Source organism: Chinchilla lanigera, unplaced genomic scaffold (genome assembly GCF_000276665.1).
Source record: "Chinchilla lanigera isolate Chin_1 unplaced genomic scaffold, ChiLan1.0 scaffold00063, whole genome shotgun sequence".
Taxonomy (NCBI): domain Eukaryota; kingdom Metazoa; phylum Chordata; class Mammalia; order Rodentia; family Chinchillidae; genus Chinchilla; species Chinchilla lanigera.
The window spans coordinates 2,958,413-2,982,748 of record NW_004955464.1 but is presented as its reverse complement, the minus strand read 5'-3'; the positions used below and the strand labels follow the sequence as shown (position 1 = coordinate 2,982,748).

The 24,336-nt window shown below is 42.3% G+C and overlaps 1 protein-coding gene across 3 annotated transcripts in view; it reads right to left on the bottom strand.

Moving 5' to 3' along the window:
- LOC102023567 (chromosome unknown open reading frame, human C1orf168) overlaps positions 1–24,336 on the bottom strand; it is a 99,315-nt gene that overhangs the window by 13,858 nt on the left and 61,121 nt on the right. For all 3 annotated transcript variants that reach the window (XM_013521593.1, XM_013521595.1, XM_013521594.1), the window contains exons 7-15: positions 22,634–22,665; positions 21,615–21,717; positions 18,207–18,366; positions 11,011–11,125; positions 10,882–10,922; positions 9,374–9,443; positions 8,232–8,330; positions 6,411–6,439; positions 4,392–4,452 (exon numbers count right to left, since the gene is read on the bottom strand). In XM_013521593.1, the coding sequence (XP_013377047.1) occupies positions 4,392–4,452; positions 6,411–6,439; positions 8,232–8,330; positions 9,374–9,443; positions 10,882–10,922; positions 11,011–11,125; positions 18,207–18,366; positions 21,615–21,717; positions 22,634–22,665 (710 nt within the window). The remainder of the gene's footprint in view (positions 1–4,391; positions 4,453–6,410; positions 6,440–8,231; positions 8,331–9,373; positions 9,444–10,881; positions 10,923–11,010; positions 11,126–18,206; positions 18,367–21,614; positions 21,718–22,633; positions 22,666–24,336) is intronic.

Genomic DNA, 24,336 nt, shown 5'->3' with positions numbered 1-24,336 from the left:
TGACCTCACACTTGCCAGGCAGGCGCTGTGCCACTGAGCTAAATCCCCAGCCCCAAACTGAATCTTTTCTTTCTGTTTTTGGATAAAGTTGGCTAAAGGCTTATCAATTTTATTTAATCTTTCAAAGAACAAACTCTTCATTGATTCTTTACATTGTTTTCTTATACTCAATTGTGTTAATTTCTGCTCTGATCTTTATAATTTCTCCCCTCATACAATCTTTGGGTTTGACTTGTTCTTCTTTTTTATAGAAGTCTAAGGTGCAACATTAAGTTGTTCATTTGTGCTCTTTCTGTTTTCCTGATGAAAATTCACTGCTATCAATTTCTCTCTTAGGACTTCCTTCATTGCAGCCCAGAAATTCCACCAAGTTGTATCAGCATTATCATTTAATTATAGATACTGCTTAATTTCATCCGTGATCCATTGGTTTTTCAGGAGGGTGTTATTTAATTTCCATGTATTTATGGACGTTTTGTGGTTTATTTTGCCACTTATTTCTAATTTCACTGCACTATGGTTAGATAATATGCATAATCTCAATTTTTTCACATTTACTTAAGCATGTTCTGAAGAACATCCCATGCGCAGCTGAGAAGAATGTATATTCTGATGTTGTGGGGTGGAACATTCTGTAGACATCTGTTAAGTCCATTTGTTCATGTGTTTGGTTCAGTTCTGATATTTCTTTGTTGATTTTTTTGTCTAGTTGATCTACCTATTTATGACAGTGAGGTATTAAGTTTCCCCATCACAATTGTGTTAATACTTATTTGATTTTTCATGTCCATTGGTATTTGTTTTATGTCTAGGATATATAAGGAACTGAAAGAAATCAGATCCCTCAAATTCAAAGATCCAATCCAAAAATGGGCTTTTGAGATGAATACACACTTCTTGGAAGTACAAACGGCAAATAAATATATGAAGAAGTGTTCAACATTATTGGTCATTCGAGAGATGCAAATTAAACCAACACTGAGATTCCATCTCACTCTAGAAAGAATGGCTGTCATCAAGAAGTCAACCAATAACAAATGCTGGTGGGGCTGTGGGGAAAAAGGAACACTTCTCCGCTGTTGGTGGGAGTGTGGACTGATGCAATCACTGTGGAAATCAGCGTGGAGATTCCTCTAAAAATTAAAGCTAGAGGTTCCATTTGAATCAGCTATTCCCCTTGTAGGTATCTTACCAAAAGAGTTAAGTCATCATACCACAGTGATCCATGTATACTCACGTTTATAGAAGCACAGTTTATAATTTCTGAATCTTGGAAACAGTCCATATGTCCATCAACAGATGAATGAATAAAGAAAAGTGGTATTTATATACAATGGAGGACTACTCTGCCAAGACGAAGGATAAACTTGAGGTATTTTTAGGTAATTGGATGTACCTTGAGACTATAATCTTAAGTGAAATAAATCATACACACAAATGAAATATTGCATTGTTTCTTGTGTGAGAAACCCAATGTATATATCAACAGCAAAATGTAGGATAGATATGAGGAAGTAGGAAGAACTTTTTCAAATAGGAAATGAAACAAGAGTCAGGGGAGGTGGGAGGGAAGCGAAATGGAATTTAAAGCCAAAAAAGAATTGAAGAAATGAATGGAAATAGACCTGCAAATGAGAGCACACATGTTTGTGATACATACTGAATTCATTCACTGTGGGTAATTGGTATAAGTACCCACACATCTTCGTACATTGCCTTCCCTCCTCTTGTCCCCCTCCCAATACAGTATCTCTTAGTCTCTTTCCCATTCGCCAATGACCTGTCCCTATTTTCTAGGGTCTGTCTTGGAGTTTGCTCTTTGATTTATTTATCCCTTGAGTTTCTCATATATATTTAAGCTTCTGTGTCAGATTTATTTCACATTATGGATTCAAGGTGCATCCACTTTCCTACAAATGACTCGAGTTTATCCTTCCTTATAACAAAGTAGTGCTTCCTTATGTATAAACACCACATTTTTGTTATCCATTCTTCTGTTATTCTATATATAGGTCACTTCCAAGATTTAACTATTATTAAGTTCTGCTGAGTCCTGCTTTGTTAATTAATTTAACGAACTATGTTTTGTTATCAGGCCCCGTGAGACAGTTCTAAAGTGCTGTTCCCTACATCAGGGAGTTTTGTGTTAGAGGAGAAGCCAGTGAAAAACATGATTGCTATTACGGGGAAAGTGTTCTAATACAAAAGGGGCAGTGCACCCCAATTCATAGGTCAGAGAGTGCTTCCAGAGGAAAGCGAAATCTGAATTCAGTTTCAATAATAAAGGACAAAATAGCAAACCAGGCAAAAAGTATGGCAAGACATGTTACAGGGAGAGTCACTGTTCTGATCTTATTCTCACCTCTTTGCAGTGGAGCTCTCTACTACTTTAGATGAGAGTATTGACCTCCTCCCAGTACCCATACCCTCCAGCTACTTACTAAACACCCTGTTTTGAAGCAACTAAATTCCAATGTGTAATTATGCATTTATATTTTCATTCATGTATTTATTCAGGCAAGACTAGGAATTATAACTCTTTACTGCATTGTATTCAACATCTAGGAAGTGCCTGGCACATAGTACACGCTCAATAAATACTTGGTGAATGAATTAATGAACTTAGAACACATGCGAAAGTTTGGAAATGCTGGGGCACTTTTGAGTCCACCGAACTCCCAGTAGTGTAGGCCAAGAAGTTGCCAGGGGCTGGATCTCAAAGGACTCTCACGTCTTCCTCAGCCTTAGAGTGCTAGATAGCCACTATAGAGCTTTAAGCTGGTAGGGGGTGGGGGTTGGGCACTCTACATTCGCCCTGGAGAGTGAATGGAAGTGGCGGTAAAATGACCGCTTGGAGTGTTGCTTCAGTAATTCAGTTGAGAAGCAGCGAAGGCCTAAACTGACTGTACACTGGGGAAGGGCAGTAGGAATGGTTTGAGTGTTATTGTGGGGAGTGGTGGGGAGTTCCAGGCAGAAGAGGAGGCCAACGTATAGGGTTTTGATTTGGGCAACCATAATGACAGAAACAGTCACTAACGGAGAAACTGAAGAAAGGGACGAGATTTGGGTGGGAAGGCTCAATATCCTCGACTGAGATGGACACCGAGCTTCAGAGAATCATCCTGCAGGCTTACTGCAGCTCTGACCTCAAAACGTAAATTTTTGTATCATTGCCTTAATGAATGCGAGTGCTGGTGTTATGGTTTGTGTCTGCATGTCCCTCCACATCCTCATGCAGTCATGGGGCGGGCTTCTAGATTTATGATTGATCCATGATCCAATGCTAGGATTATGGGTGTGAGTGCTACACTTGCCCTGGGGTGGATAGTTTGTAGACAATGTAAGGGAGGGAAAGAGGCTTGCTCTTCCAGCTGCCGCTCCTCCCTTTTGCTCTTGCTGCTGTTGCTGTTTTCTGCCACCATGAACGATTACCTTGTGCCATGTGCCACCCTGCCTTGGAGCCAGCCAAGTATGGACTGAAACCTCCACAAACTGTGAGCTAAATAAACCTTTTCTTCCTTAATTTTGGGTGTCAGGTGTTTTGTCCCAGCAATGAGAGGAAAGTAACCAAGACACCTGGGTATAGATGAAGGAATTCAAGAAGCACAAGTAGAGGACAAGAAGAGAGTGGTCAGGCAGAGTCTCAGGAACACATATACTTAAGATATGAGTGACAGAATTAGACTTCACATACAAACACTTAGAAAAGCAGGCAAAGGAGAGGGATTAAAAAGTGAGGATAACATGGAAACCTAGGGAAAAATGTTTGTCCTTTAGAGGATGGCATAATCAAATTCTTAGGATATTATAAAGAAGCCGAGTAAGGTACTCCAAAGTAGCTACTGGATTTAGCAAAGGAGTTATTAATGACTACCAAAACCAAGCTCACTGGCTTACTGAGGGCAGAAATCACATTTCTGCAAAGAAAGATGGATTGAAGATGAGCTGGGGTGACCTTTACTTTCAGCCACTTAGTTGAGAGGAAAAGGACAGCTGGAAAAGGTAGCTAAAGATGGACAATGAGTAAGAATGGCTTCTTTTTTTTTTCTTTTAACAGATAATAGTTATTTAATTCTTGAAAACAGAAGTTCTGTCAAATAGTCCTTGCCATCCTGCACACTGCTTCCTCCCACAAAGGAGGTTATTAAAGAAATGTGCAGAAGTGAGGTTCAAAGAAAGAAACAACAGATTCCAAAGATCCATTGCCCCTCGCATCACTACCACTGTTGGATCCTTGGTGGTATTCCTCAATTCCCCTTGTACTGGAGGAAGTATCCTCTTTTCCTTCAGTCTTCAAGGGTCTGGAGAGAGGCTTCTTTGACCATATTTAATGGAACATCAGGAAATGGGTCACGTATCAGCAAGAATGACAGTATGGTAAATTGACTTACTTTGATTCTCCTTCAATTGTGTTCACGTCGTCGTAGATAATAACTTCCTGAGACCTAAGTTCTAGGATCAAGATGGAATCAAAATAGTCCATTATTAAGTATGTTTTATACAATGCCTGGCTTTTCAAATTATGCAATTAAAATTTAATTATTCAGCTTAATTGTCAAGGCTGTCCTATCAAAATCTTACTACTAGAGAAGCTAGAACAAAAAAGTTTTCTTTTGGGAAGAAGTCCAACTGACAGAGTAAAAAGAATAGATGCCTTAGTATGTCAGGCATATACACGTGTTTATATTAATTTGATTTCATGGAGAGTTCAGAAAATATGAGTTGCTGAAAGAATTGTTTTTAGATTAGTTCCCCTCTTTCTGTAACTGGAAAAAAGATTTATACTGCTAGAATATGAGAGGGCTTTTCTTAATTCCCAGCAGGAAAATAATTTAGTAGAATATTAACGTTTATTTTTCCTCCATTAAAATCTTTTATTTTAAACTATTGGAAAACCCTTTATAATATCCCTGCATAAGACTTAATCTGCCTTAGTGTACAATCATTTTTAGACACTCAGTTTACAATGTTCGTCTGCCTTGACATTTCATACAGAATTACATGGTTTTTGAGTATTTCACCATTTGAATGAATTTGAGACTTTTTGGCATAAGTATTCACAATTCAGATTCAATTCATAATTATTCATTGCCTTGATCATTTTCCTCCATACGTTTAAATTTGAATGGGGGTACAAGCAGATATTCCTTATTTGAAATGAAGTTTTGGAATTCAAATATTTTTGGATTTTAGAATATTTGCATGTATATAATGAGCTATCTTGGGAATGGGACCCAAATCTAAAGTAGAAAATCTGTTTTTTCATACACACTCCATACAGGTAGCCTAAAGGTAATTTTACACAGTATTTTTACTGTGCCTATGTTTTAGCTACAACCTATCATATTTGATCCAGTGTGGAATCCACTTATGACACTGTGTCAGCCTCAAAAACTTTTGGACCTTAGAGAATTTTGAATTTCAGGGTTTGAGGTTAGGGTTGCTCAAACCCAAGTCTCAGGGCTGGGGATTTAGCTCAGTGGCCAAAAGCGGCTGCCTGGCAAGTGCAAGGTCGTGAGTTCGGTTCCCGGTACCAGAGAAAAACCAAAAAAAAAAAAAAAAACAAAACAAAAAACCCAAGTCTCTCTGTGAGCTATAATAGGAACACATCTTTTAGAATAAGAACACATTCCTATTTCAGTTAGCTGTTATTATTTTTTAAATCCAGACTAAGGATATATTGAAAGATTTGCAATTATACCAGGCATATATAACCTTTGTTATTTACTTTTAAAAACTCTAAAATGTGGAATATAATATACATTTGAGTTGCCAAATCAAAATGAAATCAAAGTAGCTGCATGATTAGAGCTCATAAAAACTAATGAATAACAACACATGTTCCTCTTTTATCAACAAATTCAATGTTTGCACATGTACTGAGAATGTACTATACGTCCGACACTGGCCAATTTATACACTGTCATTTTAATAGTAAGGCAAACAATATTCCAAATACTTATTCTTGATTCAATTAGTGTGCAGGCTGCAACATGATCATATTCAATTTCTTATTCTTTATAAATTGACCTGGCTATCAAACCCATGAAGCATGTGGTATAATGCAAAAATGCTTGAGTTAGATGGTCCAAAAGGCTTGGATAAAAAACCCAGATTGCTTAAGTATGGATGTGGGTCCAAGACCCTTTCTGAAAAGGGATGATAGCATCTATTTCTCTGGGATTCTAAGAGGAAAGCAGCTACCCCAGCATGCGGTAAGTGGTAGGACTCTAGAAAGGTTTCTTAGCTTCTCAAAGTAACAAGTACTCTCGTGTGAAAGACTCTTTTTGGTTGTGATGGGCCTCTGTTTTCACTGAACTTGGGAACACAAGGATTCCATTTCTTTTTCCCTGCCCCTCAATAGACTAATACTGAGTACCTTTGGTCACCGAGAAGTAAATGTCACTTACGTAAATCAGGCAGTGAAACTGAAAATGCCCTGTAGGTTAACAAAAGACATGACAAGGTCAAGGACAAAGCCTTATTCAGTAAACAACATCGTGATAGCTAGGCATCCTAGTCCAGACCCTTTATGCAGCGATGTGAAACACACCTCCGTAGCTTTGCTGTGATCACCCCAACTTTCACTCCACCATCATCAAACCTATTCAAAATGTGCTTGTTTATCCCCATTGACTGTCTGTACCCCGTTCTTAACTAGGCAAATCAAGCTGCCCCACAGACCCAACCTTCTCCTTCCATAGAACCCTATTTCTGTCTGCTAACTTTTCAAGAGGCCAATCAGGTACATTCAGTGTGTGTAAGTATTGTGAGATAGAACAACCTACAGATGAATTTATGAAGACTCTCTGCAGACAGTGCATGCTGACTATGTTGGTTCAGGCAAAGGGGACTTCAGGGTGAAGTCCAGGTCAGGTGGGAATAAAAGATGATGAAATGCTAAATAGGCAAAGACATGTATGTGCTGCAGCTAGATCATCTGGCACTCTTCAGACCTCACTGTTAAGGCAATCACATGGAAAGAAGTGTGCTGTGTGTGTGTGTGTGTGTGTGTGTGTGTGTGTGTGTGTGTACCCTATGTATTTCAAGCTTTTAATTTAAATTCCTAGAGGTATGTTTGGAGCACCCACCATGGGTCAGGCTCTTGCACTCGGTAAGTAAAATGACCGGCCATAGTTTCTATCCTGAAATATCTTGGGATTTAATAAAAGAGACCAAGAATAAACTAATAGAGTGGCTCTGCTGTCATAGTCAGGGCTATGAATATAAACTTGTGTTCTGTTGGGCCTCTTGGTAGATCTAGAGCTAAGAAAACCTAGATTTAAAATCTCAAAATCTCTCTCTCTCTCTTTTTTTTTTGTCTTTTTGAGACAGGGTCTCACTATGCAGTTCAAGCTGGCCTTGAGCTCACTTTGTAGCCCAGGCTGGCCTCAAACTCTCAATGATCTTCCTGCCTCAGCCCCTCAAGTGCTGAGATTACAAGTGTGCACCACCACACCTGCCTAAAATCTCAAAATCTTGAAGCTTTGTAATTGAAAAGAACTTCAGAATACAATAGCATAGTTCCATCTCAATGTAGTGATGATCTTGGCAAATTATTTTACCACCCCATATCCTCACAAAATACAGATACATATCGACACATCTAAATCCATATGTGTACCAAAGAGACAGAAATGTCTCCAGAGATTACACAGTCTCCCCCTCTGTTGTATGTAGGAAGAAACTTCAAGTCTAAGTGTAAATGGAAGCAATGTGCACAAACTGATTACCTGGCTGAACTGAATCTAGAGTTCAGGTTCCCTGTGTCCTTCACTGCCAGTGAATGGGGCACCTCCTCCAACCCTGAGCACTAGCCTCCGTTACCTTGGAGGGCCTTTTCCACCGTTGAGACTTTGAGATGCACACACTGTTCCACTGAACAGTTCATCTCCCTGCTTTGCACATCCCTGCTTTCATGGAGACAAACTAAATGTGGAAGTGTAGCAAAACCACTAGAACTTGTAGAACCAAGAAACATGAAAAGACATAAGAATATAATGCTTCGCAGTGACAGTAGGGACAGATGCTGGCGATGAAATTTCTGTTCTAGACCTTACGTAAGACTTTCCCTTCACCCTGTTTACCCTTTGTCTCATCAATTTTTTTCACACAGGACCTCCTACTTTCTCATTTGCATCTATGGGTGTGGTTCACTCAAGATCTTTGGTTTTATTTCCGCTATCCCCTTTACTGCCCTCCTGGAAAGAAAGAGAAAAAGAGACTTTTACCTTAAATTTTCTTTTGACTTGATTGCCTTCATTTTAAATCTATCCTTTTCTTTTTTGAAAAATTGCTGCAGTCTCTTAAGTGCTTCTTTTCCATCTAAACTAAAGGGAATCAGAGGGCAAAATATATGGCATTTGAGATAGAAGGCTGTTGTATTAAATAGGCCCCAAAGCTTCAGTCTCGTTTCGAAAACACACCCCACTGAAGGAAGGGTGAAACGATGCTACCGTGCTTCTCTTTATTTAGATTTCGAATTAGCACCTTAATCAATTATGAAGGAAGAAATAACATTACAGGACACATTTCATCGACTCTAAGTAGCTCGATTTTTGCAGAGTTTATGGAGTAAATTCTTCCTTTCAGGGGAAATAACAGGAAATCACAAGTTACAAACTGTTGGTAATACTTTGTAGGAATTCCTGGCTCCTGAACGTCAAGTCACTGATTTTTAAATTCCCAAATACTAGAGTAATGGTGGCACCTTGACTGCCCAGTTGATGACTGAAATTCTCCCAAATATCCTTTCAAGATACGGGGTGGTGGGGAGAAGGAAGAGAGCGACATTCAGCGCCCCGCCCAGTAGGACAGGCTCAAGATCCACTCTTTTCCCTTCAACCCTTAAACGTCTCGCTTTCGACCGCTGCTGTCCCTCCTTTCCAGCATGTGCTCTCTGACTGAACTTAATGAGCAGCATCCACTTCAACAAAGATTGTTCTCCATAACAAATGACTACATTAGTCAAACCCAAATCCCAGTTTGCTTTACTAACTTGCCAAGACAAAGTTAACTTATAATCGCTGATGTGTTCACGGGCAGCAACTACAAAATCAAAGCAAGCTTTTTAAAAAGATGTTTATTTCTCCTTTCTTAATTCCTAACACAATATTAAATTTCTCTATTCTGGGAAATTGACATTTACTCAAAAACAAAATCAATGTAATTTAAAATTTCTGGCTTATGATTGTACATAACTACAAATATCATGTCAGTTATAATGTAAGTTATAATGTAATTGCTTATCACCACTTTCTCTGTGAACCATCCCGAAAGGACAGCAGTGGGTTAGAGGTTGTTTCTTAAGCTCTGGTCTTCTAGACAAACAGGCAATTTCATTGGACTACAAAGCCAAGAAAGAGAAACTCACTCTATTTGGGGAGGATTGCTCTTTGTTTTGTAGACATCCTCATACATTTCTTCACTACTTTCTTCTGAAACTAAAAAGAGATTTATTTTTATTTATTCAGATTAATAATTGACAAAAATGACTGGATACCTACTATATGCTAGGTACTTCGGTCTTTAGTTATGTAGTTTTTATGGAAACTTACACACTTTTTTATAGGCCTATAGCAAAAATACTTAAACCTCTATAAATATATAGAAATGAAAAGTAAGACCTGCTGGTGCTTGGTTTTAAGTGTGATCCAATTTCACCAATAAATTTGGTTTATTAACAGAAGCCGGGCCCAGGATATAGCTCAGCAGTACAAGTGCCTGCCTGGCAAGCTCAAGGTCCTGAGTTTGATTCCTGATACCAAGAGAAAAAAAAACAAAAACCAGAAGGCTTCTCTCCACCCTCTCTCCTTTCCACATTTAATACACAGCAATCGGAGCCTTCCATGCAAGAGACACTGTGCTGAATGCCGGGAAGACAATGGAAATACAATACATCTTGAATAATCTCTTCCTTCACAGCACGGCATTATTCTATCCCAACACATAGGCCTAATATACACAGATATATGTTGATTCTGTCCTGGAAATGGAATTTCATGGAAAGAACATTGGATTAAAGGTCTAAATTTTAAGGTTCAAAACTTGACTCTTAAGCAAAGACAGAAGGAATAACATCAGGAGATCTACTAATATCATTTGGTCAATATATCCTCAGTTTTTAAAATTTGTTCATTCATTCTTTCATTCACTGGATATATTTAAAAAAGATTTCCACACACACTTGGCATCATGCTAGGAGTGGGAGAAATGTTAAACACAAAGGAGGTAATATTATAGGAGGGAAAACGGTTACTAATCAGAGAATCACATAAGTGTAAACTTACAACTATAGCAAGCACTAAGAAAGAGAGGCCTGTGGTATAAGATGGTATACTAAGGTGGGCTTACAGCTGAGATACAAAGAAAGACGAGTCTCGTAGGTGAGAGGGCCCAGGGAGGAAAGCATTCCCCAAAGTCAGGGTGGCATGTGTCAACACCCTTGTGGAAGCATGGCAACGGAAGCCAACAGAAGGTGGGCCCTTTGGATGCCAAGAAGATGGACTTGTGAGATGAGGCCCCACAGGCCAGCCACGTAAGGCCTGCAGACTTTGTTAATCCTGGACAGATTGGAGGCCTTGAAGGCATTTTAAGTAAAACATTCCTCTAACCAGATTCTCCCTCTCTGTAGAGGAAGAAAGCAGTCTCACAGTTTTACTGCTTTTTACCCCAAGAATGCCTTCAGCAGAGTCTTCACCTTCCCTGTTCTAAATGCATCCATCAGCAAACACCTTGGGACCACTTCTCTTAGCTCACCACCATGCCTCCCAGCTTGTGTTATTAAAAATACTGATAAGTAAAGGGTGCCTGATTACTACTTGGCCACAGAAGCACTCTGCAGCTCCTACAGGCTTTTCAGAAACATCTTCCGGAACTTACCACTATTTGAGGTGAATAAGCTAGAGAAGTCCGACTTGGATCTGTGGGAGAAAAAAACAAGACAGCCAATCCATTGCACCTATAAAGTCTCATCACATCCATCTCTCTGGAGGGCTGGAACATACGTACATATCTGTCCTGAGGCAATCCACATCATCATATGTGGCCTGTGACATGGAAAGCGACTTCAAGGCCACCGGGTCCTGGGTGTGTGCAGTCAGCTCCAAAGTCTCCACGTAGCCCCCTGTAAGGAAGCGAGCGAGTCCCCTGAAGAACATCCCATCAGGGGCTATCACGAGTGTGTGCGCACGTCACAACAACGAGGAGAGGCAGACCGAATGTGCGGAAGCTGGAATGTAACCTTGGTAGCTATGCTCCTCGGACTGTACTGCCCACCTTGCAGGTCTCCAGTTAGGTTCGCTCTCAGGTTTAGGATAACCATGGTAGCACTTACTCTTCTGTGACCATGGCAGGGCTTAAACACCTATATCTGATGGATCCCGGTTCCTAGTAAGCCAGTAGTTGCTGTAGCTTTGATGGCTCTTTCTTCAATCTAACCTCAAACGTTGAGGTCCATCAGGCCTTACCCATGGGACTTTTCTCACAGTCTAAATGACCTTCTCAAGTCCCGGGGCACTTTTTTCTTGTGACACAATTGCTCAGGGAAGTTGACTGAACACGTCAATGCGTATTATTTGTTACTGATAGAACTAGCCAGAAGAGAGCCTTCCAGCACGTACTGGGATGTTGCACAAGTAGCCAGTGTGCTAAATGCGGGTGCTGGATTATTTCTGAGAGTTTATACACTTGTCATACCCATAAAACTTGCCCCATCAGTTGGCAGGATTAATATCTAGAGCATTGGTGATTCAGAACCTTTTTCAGACACGAACTATTAACCAGATATAAGAGGTAGTGCATCTTAAAAATAAGCAGTAGGCAAAGTGACTAGAACATACTAATTAAATGATCGAAACAATAAAATTTTACACTCTGGCAAGAAGGAATTCAGTACGTGCACCCCAAACCATCTCAAAGAAGGCTAGCTCCCAACAGCAAAGGTCACTATTTCTCAAGGAGTTATCAAAATGTTTCTCCAGCACAAAATAAAGATACTAAACACATAGTTGGGATTCTTTTCTTCTTTATCCCTCTTTTTGGCTGAAGAAAATGCAAAGTTCATGATGGTCTTTTAAGAACAGCTGTCAAATTTGTGTCTTTAACTCAGCCCTCTCTCATGAATTCCAGATACTCCAACCTCATACAGTTTCCAATTGGTTGTCTAAGCAGATTCCAAGCCAAACTCAGGATTTCTCCTGAAAAGTTTGGTGTAAAGTCTACACCTCAGGAAAAAAGTCAGTTCTATCCATTCTGTCACTCAGGTTCCAAACCCTGCAGACATCCTTGATTCCTTCCTCTCTCACATCTCACCTCTGGGTGATAACCATCCATCACCTCTACTTTCAAATGACATCCTGAATCCAAATGCATCTCAACAACTCCATCGGCTGGCCAAGGTGGCACAAGCTGTAATACGACCACTTAGGGGGCTGATGCAGGAAGATCGCTGCAAGTTTGAGGCAGCTTGGGTACATAGTGCGTTCAAGGACAGCCTGAACTACAAAACAAGACCTTGTTTCGGAAAAAAAACAAAAACCAACCAAACAAAGGAGATCACAGACGCCTCCTTCAAACGGCCGTCAGCCCTCCCCTCAGTTACTGCAACCCCTAACAGGTCTCCCTGACTTAACCTGCATTTGCTTCTCAAGACAGCAGCCTCACGATCCTTTAAAAGGCAGTTAGACCGTGTCTTTGGTCCACTCCGAGATTTCAGGGCTTTTAAACGTCTCGTTCCGGTAAACACCATAGTTCCTGCAGGATCCTCACGACTTCTGGCTCTCTCTGCACCATCCTCTCTGTTCCCTCTGCAGCGGCCGCTTAGTCCTGTGGGCCCCTGGCCACACTGCCAACACACGCAGCGCTCTCCCGCCTCACAGCACACGCCCTTCTCTTCCTCTTCCCCGGAGTATTCTGTGTTGCACTTCTAACTGCACATAGCCCTCCACTGTATCACATACTTACTGTTCATTCTTTATTGTTACATGTGTTTGCGGTGCACGATGTCTGCATTCATCTTGGGAGTGGCTCCTGTCCACAGTACAGCTTGTTTCTTCTTTTAATGCCCATTCCTTTTGCTCCCACCTCTGCCTCTGCCTCTAAGCGCTCTTTCCTCTTTCGAGTGCATGGATATTACTGATCTCAGCTCATGTTTATGACATGTGAGGTTTGTGTTCACTGAGGTTATTAGGTTTCTGTACACGGCGTCTCTTTATTCCACCTCCTTCTCCTTCCCTCCCCTCGCCCCTTGCCCTTGGTCTGCTGGACTCCTTCCTGTTTGCAAGAGATTCATCCCCTTCTTTCCTTCTGTCCACCCTTTATTAAGCTCTTTGTGCTTTGCCTTACTCAGATGAGACACCACATAGGGTACTTTAGTTTGTGTGACATTTATTTCACTCAACATTATATTTTCCAAAGCTGTCTGTTTTCATACAAATATCTCCAAAGTATCCTTCTTTTTGGCTGAGTAGTATTCCATTATATATAGTTATTACACTTTCTTTTTCCACTAGTGTGTGAATTCCTCAGGATATTCTTCTCTTAGACACATTTATGTATTCTGCATCTACTTTAGACCATCTGGGTCATTCATGAACACTTGAAGATTGCAATTGCCAACTCCACATGCCCCATAATTATCTTTCCTCATTTTATTTTGCACAACATTTACTACCATTCCATGTGGTAATATTTTATTATTTATGTACTTATTATGTCTCCTTTGATCAGACTGCAACCCCAGTGGGGCAGACATTTTAGCCTTTCATTTGCTGCTATACCTTCAGCACCTAGAACAATGCTGGGCACATCAAACGCACTCAAGTACTTTTTGGGTTTTTTTTTGTTTGTTTGTTTGTTTTGTTTTTCTTCTGGTACCAGGAATTGAACTCATGACCTTGCACTTGCCAGCCAGGCACTTTGCCTCTGAGATAAGTCCCCAGCCCTCAAGTACTTTTTGAATATTGAACAATTTGAATACGTGTCTCTTCTACCTAATGAGGTTAGTGTCTTATATGTAGAGTGTTTACTAATACTTTAAAATTTACATATACTTTTATATACTATTTTCATTTCATTCTATTTTTTCTCTTTTTCTTTTTACACACATTTTAAAAAAATTAGTGCATATTGGTCATACAGAGTAATGGGATTCATTTTGGTAGATCTGCACAGTGCACAGCTTTCTTTAATCATTTCCCCCATAATTCCTCTTGCCCCACCTTTTCCCCTAGGTTCACAGTTGGGGAGAAGGTTCTTTCAAGTCACATAATGTATTTCGGTCATAGTCATCTCCCCATTACCTAGCTTTCTCCTCCTTGATTGAGTGAAGTTTCTTTTCTTCATTATGTTTATTTCTCTTCCTTCCTGTTTGCAAGGCACACGTGCTGTCTATCTTGTAACAGTCCTCCTACTCTATGTTAAAGTTTAATGACAGCATCGTATTGGTACAGATCGGTGAATTTTCCCAGGCTGAAAGCATTCCCGTGCAAAGCCAGTCTCGCCATTGTCCCAGAGCGCCCACTTGTGCTCTCTGCCGGCAATTACTCCCTCCTGCAAGGCAACCATTCTCCTGACTTTAAATACCAAAGGTACGTTCTGCTTTTAAACTTTTTAAACTTTTATTAATGCAGACATTCAGAATGTAGTCCTTGGTATTATCCACTTTCATTTGCTATTGCGCTTGCGAGATTCATCCATGGTGTTGCATTTAGTTGCAATTTATCCATTCCCATGGCTTTGTCTTCCATTATATGACCGTAGTGCAGTATATTTACATGGTGTGAACATTCTACTTTTGATAACATTTGGACACTGCAGTTTGGGCTATTATAAAACGTTCTTCCACGAACATCTTGTAAGCTTTTCTATTAGGTATATACACAGTATGTAATACTTAGGTCACAGGAGTGTGTGTGTGTGTGTGTGTGTGTACATGCTTGATTTTAATAGTGCCAGTTTTCAAAATCCTTGTCCCAATTTACAATCCCTGAAGACTATGAGAGTTCCGGTTGGTCCATATCTTCATTATCACTTGACACTTTTTGTATTTTTTTATTGACTCTATTTTGATGGGCAGATAGATTTCATCGGCATTTCTTTCAGTGCTCATAAGGTTGACTTTCATATTGTATTTGTTTTTTTATATGCTCTTTGGTGAAGTGCCTGCTCAAACATTTTCCCAATTTCACTATATTGCTTTTTTACTGTTGATTTCTCTCTTATATTTTCTGAATAGAAGGGTGTTTATACAAGAGTTATATATTCCCTACATGAGCCTTTGGTCAAATATGTACCTTATCTGTCTCTATGTATCTCTCCTGCTTTGTGAATGGCCTTCTTGCTCTTTCAATGGACTCATTTAATAAATGTTCCCAGTTTTTCTAACTCTCTTCAGGATAAAGCAAATTAACATTGTTACTTCCTTCACAATGAAAACCCTTAGAATGCTTTGACTTTGATCACCTTCTCAACATCTGTGCTATTCATGCTCAATATTTTAGTCTCCCCTCAAGTGGATGTCATTATTATTTTATTGAATTGATACTTTAGCTCAGCTTTTTTTTTCCTGTCCCAAAACTTGCTATCTGGGATTATTTTTCTTCTGCTTTTATAAAGTTCATGCTTTGGACTTTCTTTCAGTACTTTTTAGTCAATGTAATTGTTAATGTGGGTCATCAACTTGATGGGCCTGACAGACTCCCGGGAAATCACGGGTCACTTCTGAGTGTGTCTGGGGGTATGCAGACATGACTCTGGGAACTACATCTGGTGCCTGATCGCTTTCCCTTTGATTCTTTTCTCCAGCTCTCTCCTTCCCGATGCCATGAGTTGAGTAGCTTTCCTCTGCCATGCCCTTCCACTACAATATTTCTGCCTCAGAGCCAGCTGACCATGGACAGAAACCTCTGAATCTATGAACCAAAATATATCCTTCTTCCTTTAAATTGTGTATGTCAGTGTTTTGTGCTTTCATCAGAAAGCTTACTAACACAGAAAACTGCACCGGAGAAGTGGGGTCTGTTGCTGTGACTATTCCTGACCTTGTGCTGTGGAACTGATTTGTGGGAGGAATTTGAAAGATGGAGGATAAAGGCCAGAGAAGCCCTAAAATGCTACAAGCAGAGCTGGGTGGGGATTCTGGTGGGAGCTCAGAACACCAGAATGTTGATAGGTAAGTCAGCATGAAGACTGGGCTTACCAAGTTTCAGCTGGGAGTCAGGACTCTGATAGGAATTAGATAGGGACTGTGTATGTCACGTATAGGCAAAGAAGTTGTCTAGGTTTTGTTCATGGCCTAAAACTGTGCAGCTGAGTGGAAAGATACAGACTGAACTGACTGTGGAAATCTCAAGGCAGCACAGTGTTCCAGCAGTGGTATCATTATTGCTGTCTGCTTTTAGCCAGAGTTGCAATGAGAATTGGGAGAACAAAGGAGATCAGAAAGGGGTGAAAAATTTAGTCTGGCCAAAAAAGAAGTGTAGGTGAAAATAGGGCCAAAGCCAGTTTTCTGGCTGAACTGAAGAGATTAACAGTATATGCAGGCACACCCATGTGTATATCAGCACAGTTTGCAATGCCTAAATATTGGAAACAGCCCATATGCCTACAAAGATGAATGAATAAAGAAAATGTGGTTTTTATATACAATGGTGTACTACTTTGCCATAAAGAAGATTAAACTTGAGATTTTATAGGTAAATGGATGCACTTCAAGGCCATAATCTTAGTGAAATAAATCAGACACACAAGCTTAAATATAACAGCGTTTCTCTTGTACAAGAAACTCAAAAGGTAAGTAAGGACCAAAATAGAGGACAGAGGGCTGGGGATTTAGCTCAGCGGCAAAAGCACCTGCCTGGCAAGTGCAAGGTCGTGAGTTCGGTTCCCGGTACTGGAGAAAAACCAAAAAAACAACAACAACAACAACAACAACAACAACAACAAAATAGAGGACAGATATTGGGGAAAAGGAAGAACTTGTTTAAATGGGAAGGGAAATAAGATGTTGGGGAGGGGAAGATAAGGAAGGGAAAAGGGTCTTTTAAAAAGATGGAAGGGAAGGAAAAATGGAAACAAAGCTTTGTAAATGGAGATGGAAGAAAGGTTGAAGGGAGCAGAGAAAAAAAGCATGAAGGAAAAAAGCATGAAGATATATTATGCACAGGTACAAATTCCCTATGATGAATGTGATCAGTATGTATAGCAAACATGTGCTAAAAAGAAGGAAGTCATAGTTGGGTTTCGTGTCACATATCTTTAATCCCAGCACTCTGGGAGGCTGAGGCAGGTGGATCACAAGTTCAAACCCATCCTGGGCAACTCTGCAACTTAGCAAAACCCTGTCTCAAAATAAGAAAAGTAAAGGATTGGGGATGTATGTTAGTGTTCAACCCTGGAAACAAAAGTAAAGAAACAAACAAAGCCAAGTATTTTGTAGAGGGATAAAAAGAAAGACACCTTAAGGGGTCTCTGAAATCAGCAGGACCTTATCCATCACAGGATCAAGGGTGCAAAGGCATAAACTTTTCATTTCCAAAGACAGTTACTGTCGCGCTTCCTCTTGAGAAGGGCTGCCTAGGGAACTGATTCTCTAGGGTTCGTCTCATCATATTCAGCCAAACAGGCACTCAGAGGCCCCTGGACCCACAGTTCCAGAGCAGGAATGCAGAATATAAGAGACTCAGGATCATGAAGACTTCTGCTCAGCTTTAAAGGAAGGCCTGAGAGGCCACACAATGTGTGATAGGTCAGAATACCTGCTAAAATCCCAAAGAGGGCAATGTATAAAACTATGGGGTAAGACTAAAGCTTCAGTGGAGACCTCAGGAAGTGCAAGGCCCATCTTATGATCCCTTTGATAAATGAAGAATGGAGCTGCTGGCCTATGAAGTCACTTGTCACCTAACTGTGAAGTGTCAGAGTGTGGACACTTCTCATCCCATGTTCTTTCTACTACTCAAGTTACCTCACTAGGGCCAGATACTTAGTGCATAATAGATGTTCAGTAAGTATTTGCAACATAAAATCTCAGCTGCGGGGCTGGGGCTTTAGCTCAGTGGCACAGTGCCTGCCTGGCAAGCACAAGGTCATGAGTTCGATACCCGGTACCAGAAAACACCCCCCCTCAAAAAAAAAAAAATCTCAGCATGTTCCTATTCTACAGCAGTTTGGCAACAGTGAAGAAGACCAGGGAGAGACACACTTACCCTGGTCTTGGGAGCACCTGGCCAGGTTCACATCCTCAGGATAAGACTTTGCTTCCACTTTGTCAGCCATGGTTCCCTGTGGTGGAGCCACCATGCTGCATCTGTTTCTGTGGACGCTGGTCATCTGGAGGTCTTCTGGTGTCACCTCATAAACATCTACCTACATATGCAACAGGGAGGTTTAGCCAGTCTGTTCCTTCTTTTTGTGAGCTGTTCATTCATTCATTTATCCACCCAGCCATCCATTCATTCATTCCTTAAGGACAACCATCATTTATTATTTATTGTTCACGATTTAGTGCTGTCTTACTAGACTCCAAGTTTTTCAGGGGCACAGGCCATGTCCTTTGTTTGCCTCTGAATGGCCAGTGAGTGCCTGGCATGAGTCAGCCCCACAGGCTTCAGGGAAGCAGGGACTACAAGGCCAGTGCTTTATGTTTCTCATCTCACTTAATCATCCTGACACCACTCATCACCAGGGAGAGATCCTTAGAGTATCCGTTCTCTTGCTAGAGTTTAGACAGATTAAATAGCCAGTTTCAGGTCTCACAGTTAGTAATCTATAGAGGTGGGACTCAACCTCAGAACCCTGCGCTCCTGACCATTCAAGGCGGCTGGGCATTCCTTCTCTTTTCTCTCTCTCTGCCTGACCCTGTGTCTTCCCATCCCCCGCTCTTCTATCCCTTCTTACTTGCCTCTGTGCTTCCCCCTCCTGTGTTTCTCAAGCACGTCCCGAAGGTGGGCGCGCACAGCTCTGGAGGGGATCTGGAGAGCTGTGGGGCACAGCGTGCAGCACGCCGGCCACAGAGACAATACTTGCAGCGAACTGGTGCAATGTGACCCATGTTAGTGAGAGAAGTCTTGCTTACGGCGTGGAAACAGGACCGGGAAGGTGGATCTCTTGGCTGGGAGATGGGGCTGGGGAACACTTCAAAAAGCAGGATTTACTAAATTGTGCTTTGAAAAATGTAGGTCAGAGACTGACGGAGGGGACCAAGGAAGGGCCGCAGGTGAATCCGTGTGGGCATAGGCGGGGCAGTTGGAACGCTTTAATGGCCTCCCCACAGCGGTGGTGTAGCGGCTGCTGCCGAGTGAGCAGTGAAAGCAAACAGGGAGGAGACCCCAGAAAGAGTTCAGGTGAGGCTCAAAGACAGGACAGAGCGGGGCGGAGTCCTGAAGGGCCGCACGTGCAAGGCGGGGGTTGGGCTTTATGCCTTAGTTATGTGAGCAAAGCAGGGAGAAACTTGGTTAGATTTATGTCTCAGAAAGATCTAAGTGGATTGGCTGGAAGCCAGTGGAGAGCAAAGAACTAGACCACCTTCGGCTATCTGAGTGTGTTCCCATTATCAGGTGAACGTGAGAGGGCGGGCTATGCTGTCCTATTTGAAAGTACGTGAGACAAGCCAATGTAATTAATATAAAGCAGGAAGTACCCACGATTCTGGCGGCATCATGGCACACTGCGTGGAGAATAAGAGGAGAGCCATTCTTGCCACTCACAGAGCCAAGAATGAAATTTTTAAATGGGGGGAAAGTGATGGTAACATAATGAGGACAGTATTTTACCCAAACACACTGACCGCTTCCAGAGAGAAGCAGTGCACTGACTGCCTTCGGCCTGCGCCGGGGACTCTTCGCAGAGATAGCTCAGTCAGAGTGCATTGTGCATTGTACCCCAAGAGCACTCCCCAGCCACCCCTCCCACTCCATCCAAACAAAACAGTAACCTTTAACAACTTCTAAACTCCAACCAGCTCCATACGGGAATGACCGTTGAGTGGTAGTCTGACCTCATACCTGGCTCTGCCATTTAGCTGGCAGTGAGAAAGAAGCCACACCTGCTTTTTATGGTTGGTATCCTTAGGTTTATTTCCTTCTTGTACACCCCGGATCAACCCCATCCTACTCTCCACTATCAACACTCACATGTGGCATCATTGATCACAGTGCTGCTCCCTGGCTCTGGATCCCATCTTTAATCTCTCTCTCTCTTTTTTTTTTTTTTTTTTCCGGTACTGGGAATCGAACTCACAACCTTGCCCTTGCCAGGCAGGCACTGTGCTGCTGAGCTAAATCCCCAGCCCCTCTGGATCCCACCTTAATCACTGACTTTTCCCTTTGAATGACACTGCCCTGTGTCAGACATTCTGTCTACCCCAGCCTCGTCCACCCCATCCCTGGGCTAGTTCAGGCTACACCACCAGCACTCTGCTCCATGTACCCCTGCCCTGCAGGTAGCATTGGACCATCTTGTATTAAAAGAGTAACCATTTCAATCCAGCGTCTAGAATGCGCAGCACCGGCAGTAGCTCTGGCAGTATGTACTGTTTTAGTGTTCTACCACTACACTGAAGGGGAAAGTGTCTATTGGAGATTCTGTCACACACACACCTACCTATTTCACAATGACAAAAGAACAGTACATCTCATCTTTATGGTACGTTGTGTCTTACAAAGTGCACATTATTTCTCTCTCTTTTTTTTGAGAAAAGGTTTCACTATGCAGTTCAGGGTAGGTTTGAACTCACTATGTAGCCCAGGCTGGCCTCAAACTCTCGGCAATTCTCCTGCCTCAGTCTCCAAGTGCTGGGATTACAGGCGTAAGCCACTACACCTGGCTGTATTCTCTTTATCATGGTGAACAAGGTAAAATGGGATGTGAGTGGAGATGGCAGCTGAGAAAGAATCATACACTCTCATTTTCCTGGTAAGATGATTACACTCAGAAACAGACTTCTAAACAGGACCTCAGAGCACGAAGCTTAAGGCGACCCTTACTCCATGGTGGGCAAGGGCAGCGTTTAAATGCGTCCCCCAACTTAGTCCTCAAGCACATATGTTAATGGTATTTGGAGTGGGCCTCTGGGAGGAGGCTGGGTCTATCACACCCCTCAGTGGGGAGCCAAGGGAGCGACTCTGCTATCCAAGGCCACTCTGGCTTGCTTGCTGTCTCTGTAGATGATGACCCCTGCCGTGTTATGCAACAGAAAGAAGGTGCTCCCTAGATGTCAGCACCACACTTACTCTTGGACTTCCCAGCCAGATGAACTCCTGCCCTTTATAAAATGACTGGTCACGGGTATTTTACTATAGCAGCAGAAAATGGACTAAGGTAGATGGCCACTGAGAGTGACTGCCTTTGTACCTTGCACTCTAGGTGCTTTGCTCAACCTATTCTAGCTCCAACCCTGCTTCCAAGGCCCCTTCCTGAGAAATAAGTGGAAAGCTGGCAGCGCTAGCTCTGTGATCTTGCACACTCATGACCTGATAATATACCCAACACCCACTGCACGCTCTGCCCTCTCTGCCTGGAGAGCTGCTTGTCTGCATCTTGAAAATGTCCCCCCAAACAGATCCTGTCACACATCTGAACTACGCCATTTGGCCAGGAATCCTGGAAAACGGTACCTTGAAAGGATGCTGTGAATGTGGTTCCTGCGCTGGTTTTTGATGTTCCTGTTCACGTGGCTCTTTTTCCTGCATGTGTTTATCTTCATCTTCATGTTTAGGGCTAAAATGTGAAGAGATGCCAAGGAAAAGGTAAGAATTAGAGTGTTTAGATAATAGTGCGCTGCCCAGTCCTAAGTGAAATGAGTGAGAAAAATGACTAAACAGATACGATTTCCTTCTTGTTTTTTTAAGAGAAGAGATCAGGATCAGATCAGCCATACAGAAAATGTACTTGCTCCGGTCAATGCCAGAGCGTCGATTCCTGCTTACAAACTTTTAAGCTCCTGTCTTTCTTTCCAACTCACCTCTTTGCTCCTTCCCTCCACTTCTGCTAGAGTCTAAACTCTGATAGTCACCCAAACCCTGTGTCCTCTTGAGCAACTCTCCTTTTTTGTTAGCTAATTATGGTTGTGTATACCTTCTCAATCTTAAATTGCTGACAAATAAGACGCTTCTGTGTAGAGCATCTTACCTCTGAGAATCCATCCCTGACTGTCTCAGGCTATTATGTGCACTGTCCCTGTTCCTCTACTGCTTTGTCCTTCCATGCTGTATTAGAACCAGAGCTTTCATTGCTCCTCTTTGCTTTACCAGCTAGCGTTTGCTAAGTGAGCCCAGCATAGGCCAGGATGAGATGAGAGAGGAAGGCAGGGTGGGATCACCGAGTACCCGCCCTGAATCAGGGACCTGCAGGGTGTGGAGGAAACTGGACCAGCTCAAGCTGAAGCACAGAGGAAGAATGGTTCAGTCGTGAGAGGGTCACGGCCAGACCAACAGTTTCCTTCTTTTTTTTTTTTTTTTTTTAATTTTGAGACAGGGTCTCACTACATAGTACAGGCTGGCCTTGAACTCACTTATGAATCCCTGGCTGGCCTCAAGCTCACAGGCATCCTCCTGCCTCAGCCTCCTGAGTGCTGGGATTAGAGGCATGCACCACCACACCCAGCCATGCTTTCCTTCTTGAAAAGAAAACTCACCGAAGTTCTTGATGAAGAAAACTCTTCCAAGGCTGAAAGTAAAGAGGAAAAGTGTAATTTTCATAAATTTCTCCATATCAGGCTCTGTTGCCTGGTTACAGATCATTAGGAGACTAGACCAACGGGCAAGGGGTGAGCTCTCAGCACAAAGTCGAGGCAGAGGGTGACCACAGGAAGTTCTGTGAACTGCTGCCTCTGGGGCTGGAAGCCAATCATAAAACAAACAAGTATTTCTGAAGTTCCACTGTGTGTCTGAGGAGATGCATGATTTCACTTAGAAAAATAAATTGCTCTTTGTACAGCCTCCTAGCAACACATGTAGAAGAAAGAACTTGAAATCCTGTGAGGGAATATGCAGTGGCATCTGAGCAATGTTTCAGCAGGCAAAATTGGAGGGATTTCTCCCTTCCTGATCATGCACTCTCTAACCCAAGCTGAGCTCCCACACCATCGAGATTTGCTCCATTGAAATGACACTCTGGTGATCACACCTGAGCCTCCACATGTCCAGTGCTGACATACACGATGCCATTAATTATTTGGTATCTAGCCAGACACTGAAGAAAACACAAAATAAATATTAAAAATACTGCCACAAAACCTAGGAATTGGAGCTCATCTACTCACTGGCGTTGGAGGAGAGAGCTGCAGGCCTTTCTGCAACGACCACTGGCCTTTATTTGAAACATAATTCTAGCAAATGAGATGCAGCCCTGGCAGAGCGCCAAGCCCGATGGACCTGTCCGATACTCTGCCATGTTCCCTCCAGGAAACTTCCTTTCTCTGAGCGCTCAGTTCTCCTCTGCAATGTGGAAGCAGCGATACCAGCTCGTAGGGTGCCTGTGTATATGAGTACCAGGCACACAACAAGGATGGGTGCATGCTTGGCCAGATGCAAAGCATTGCTGAGCACAAAGATGGCCATGGGAGCTAGACGGGATGATTGTCAGGAGAGAAAAATCACAGAAACCAGAGTTGCAAGTGGCGTGAAGGCAACTAGCTCTCTACGGGGGCCCTAGGGTCATCCATTAAGAGCGCCAGCCAGGTCCACTCAGTCCGACACTCAGGAACACTCCAAGTTGTCTGGAAAGGATACAGTCAGATTCCACTCACACTGCTGCAAAATGCAGAAATAAATATAAAAGATTATCGGAGGTTAAAAGGTTTAAAAATCCAAACTCCCCTCATGTTTTTTTGTTTGAAAGGGAGAAGACCCGGTCATCTGGAGAGTTTACGTGTGCAGAACAGTTTATTGTTTGTTGATTCACCAGGTAGGCAAAGCATTTTCGCAGATTTTTTCTATTCCCGTTAATAAGAACAATAACCATTTTTTTTTCTTGCTATAAAGTGTTCGCAGAAATGAGCAATCCTTAGCAGCAAGCAGAAGAAAAGTGAAGCAGAGCTAAAGGATCTGAACTAAAGGTACCCAGCGAGCAAACAGCAGAGACTCAACCAACCCCACGAAGATACTAGGTGAATGCCTGTTGTGAGCCACGCACTGTACTGAATGCTTACACTTTGACTTAGTTCTCCAGCAATTCCATGAAGTCAGCACCGGCCCCCTTACTTCTTAAGCTTCTACTGCTGCAGATAGAGTACCAAGACTGACGTTTGTTATCCCCATGGATAAGAGCGCTCAGTGCAGGGGACACAACTGTGGCTCAGAGAAGTGAGATGCTCCATCCAGGCCCTTTCAGGCAGTA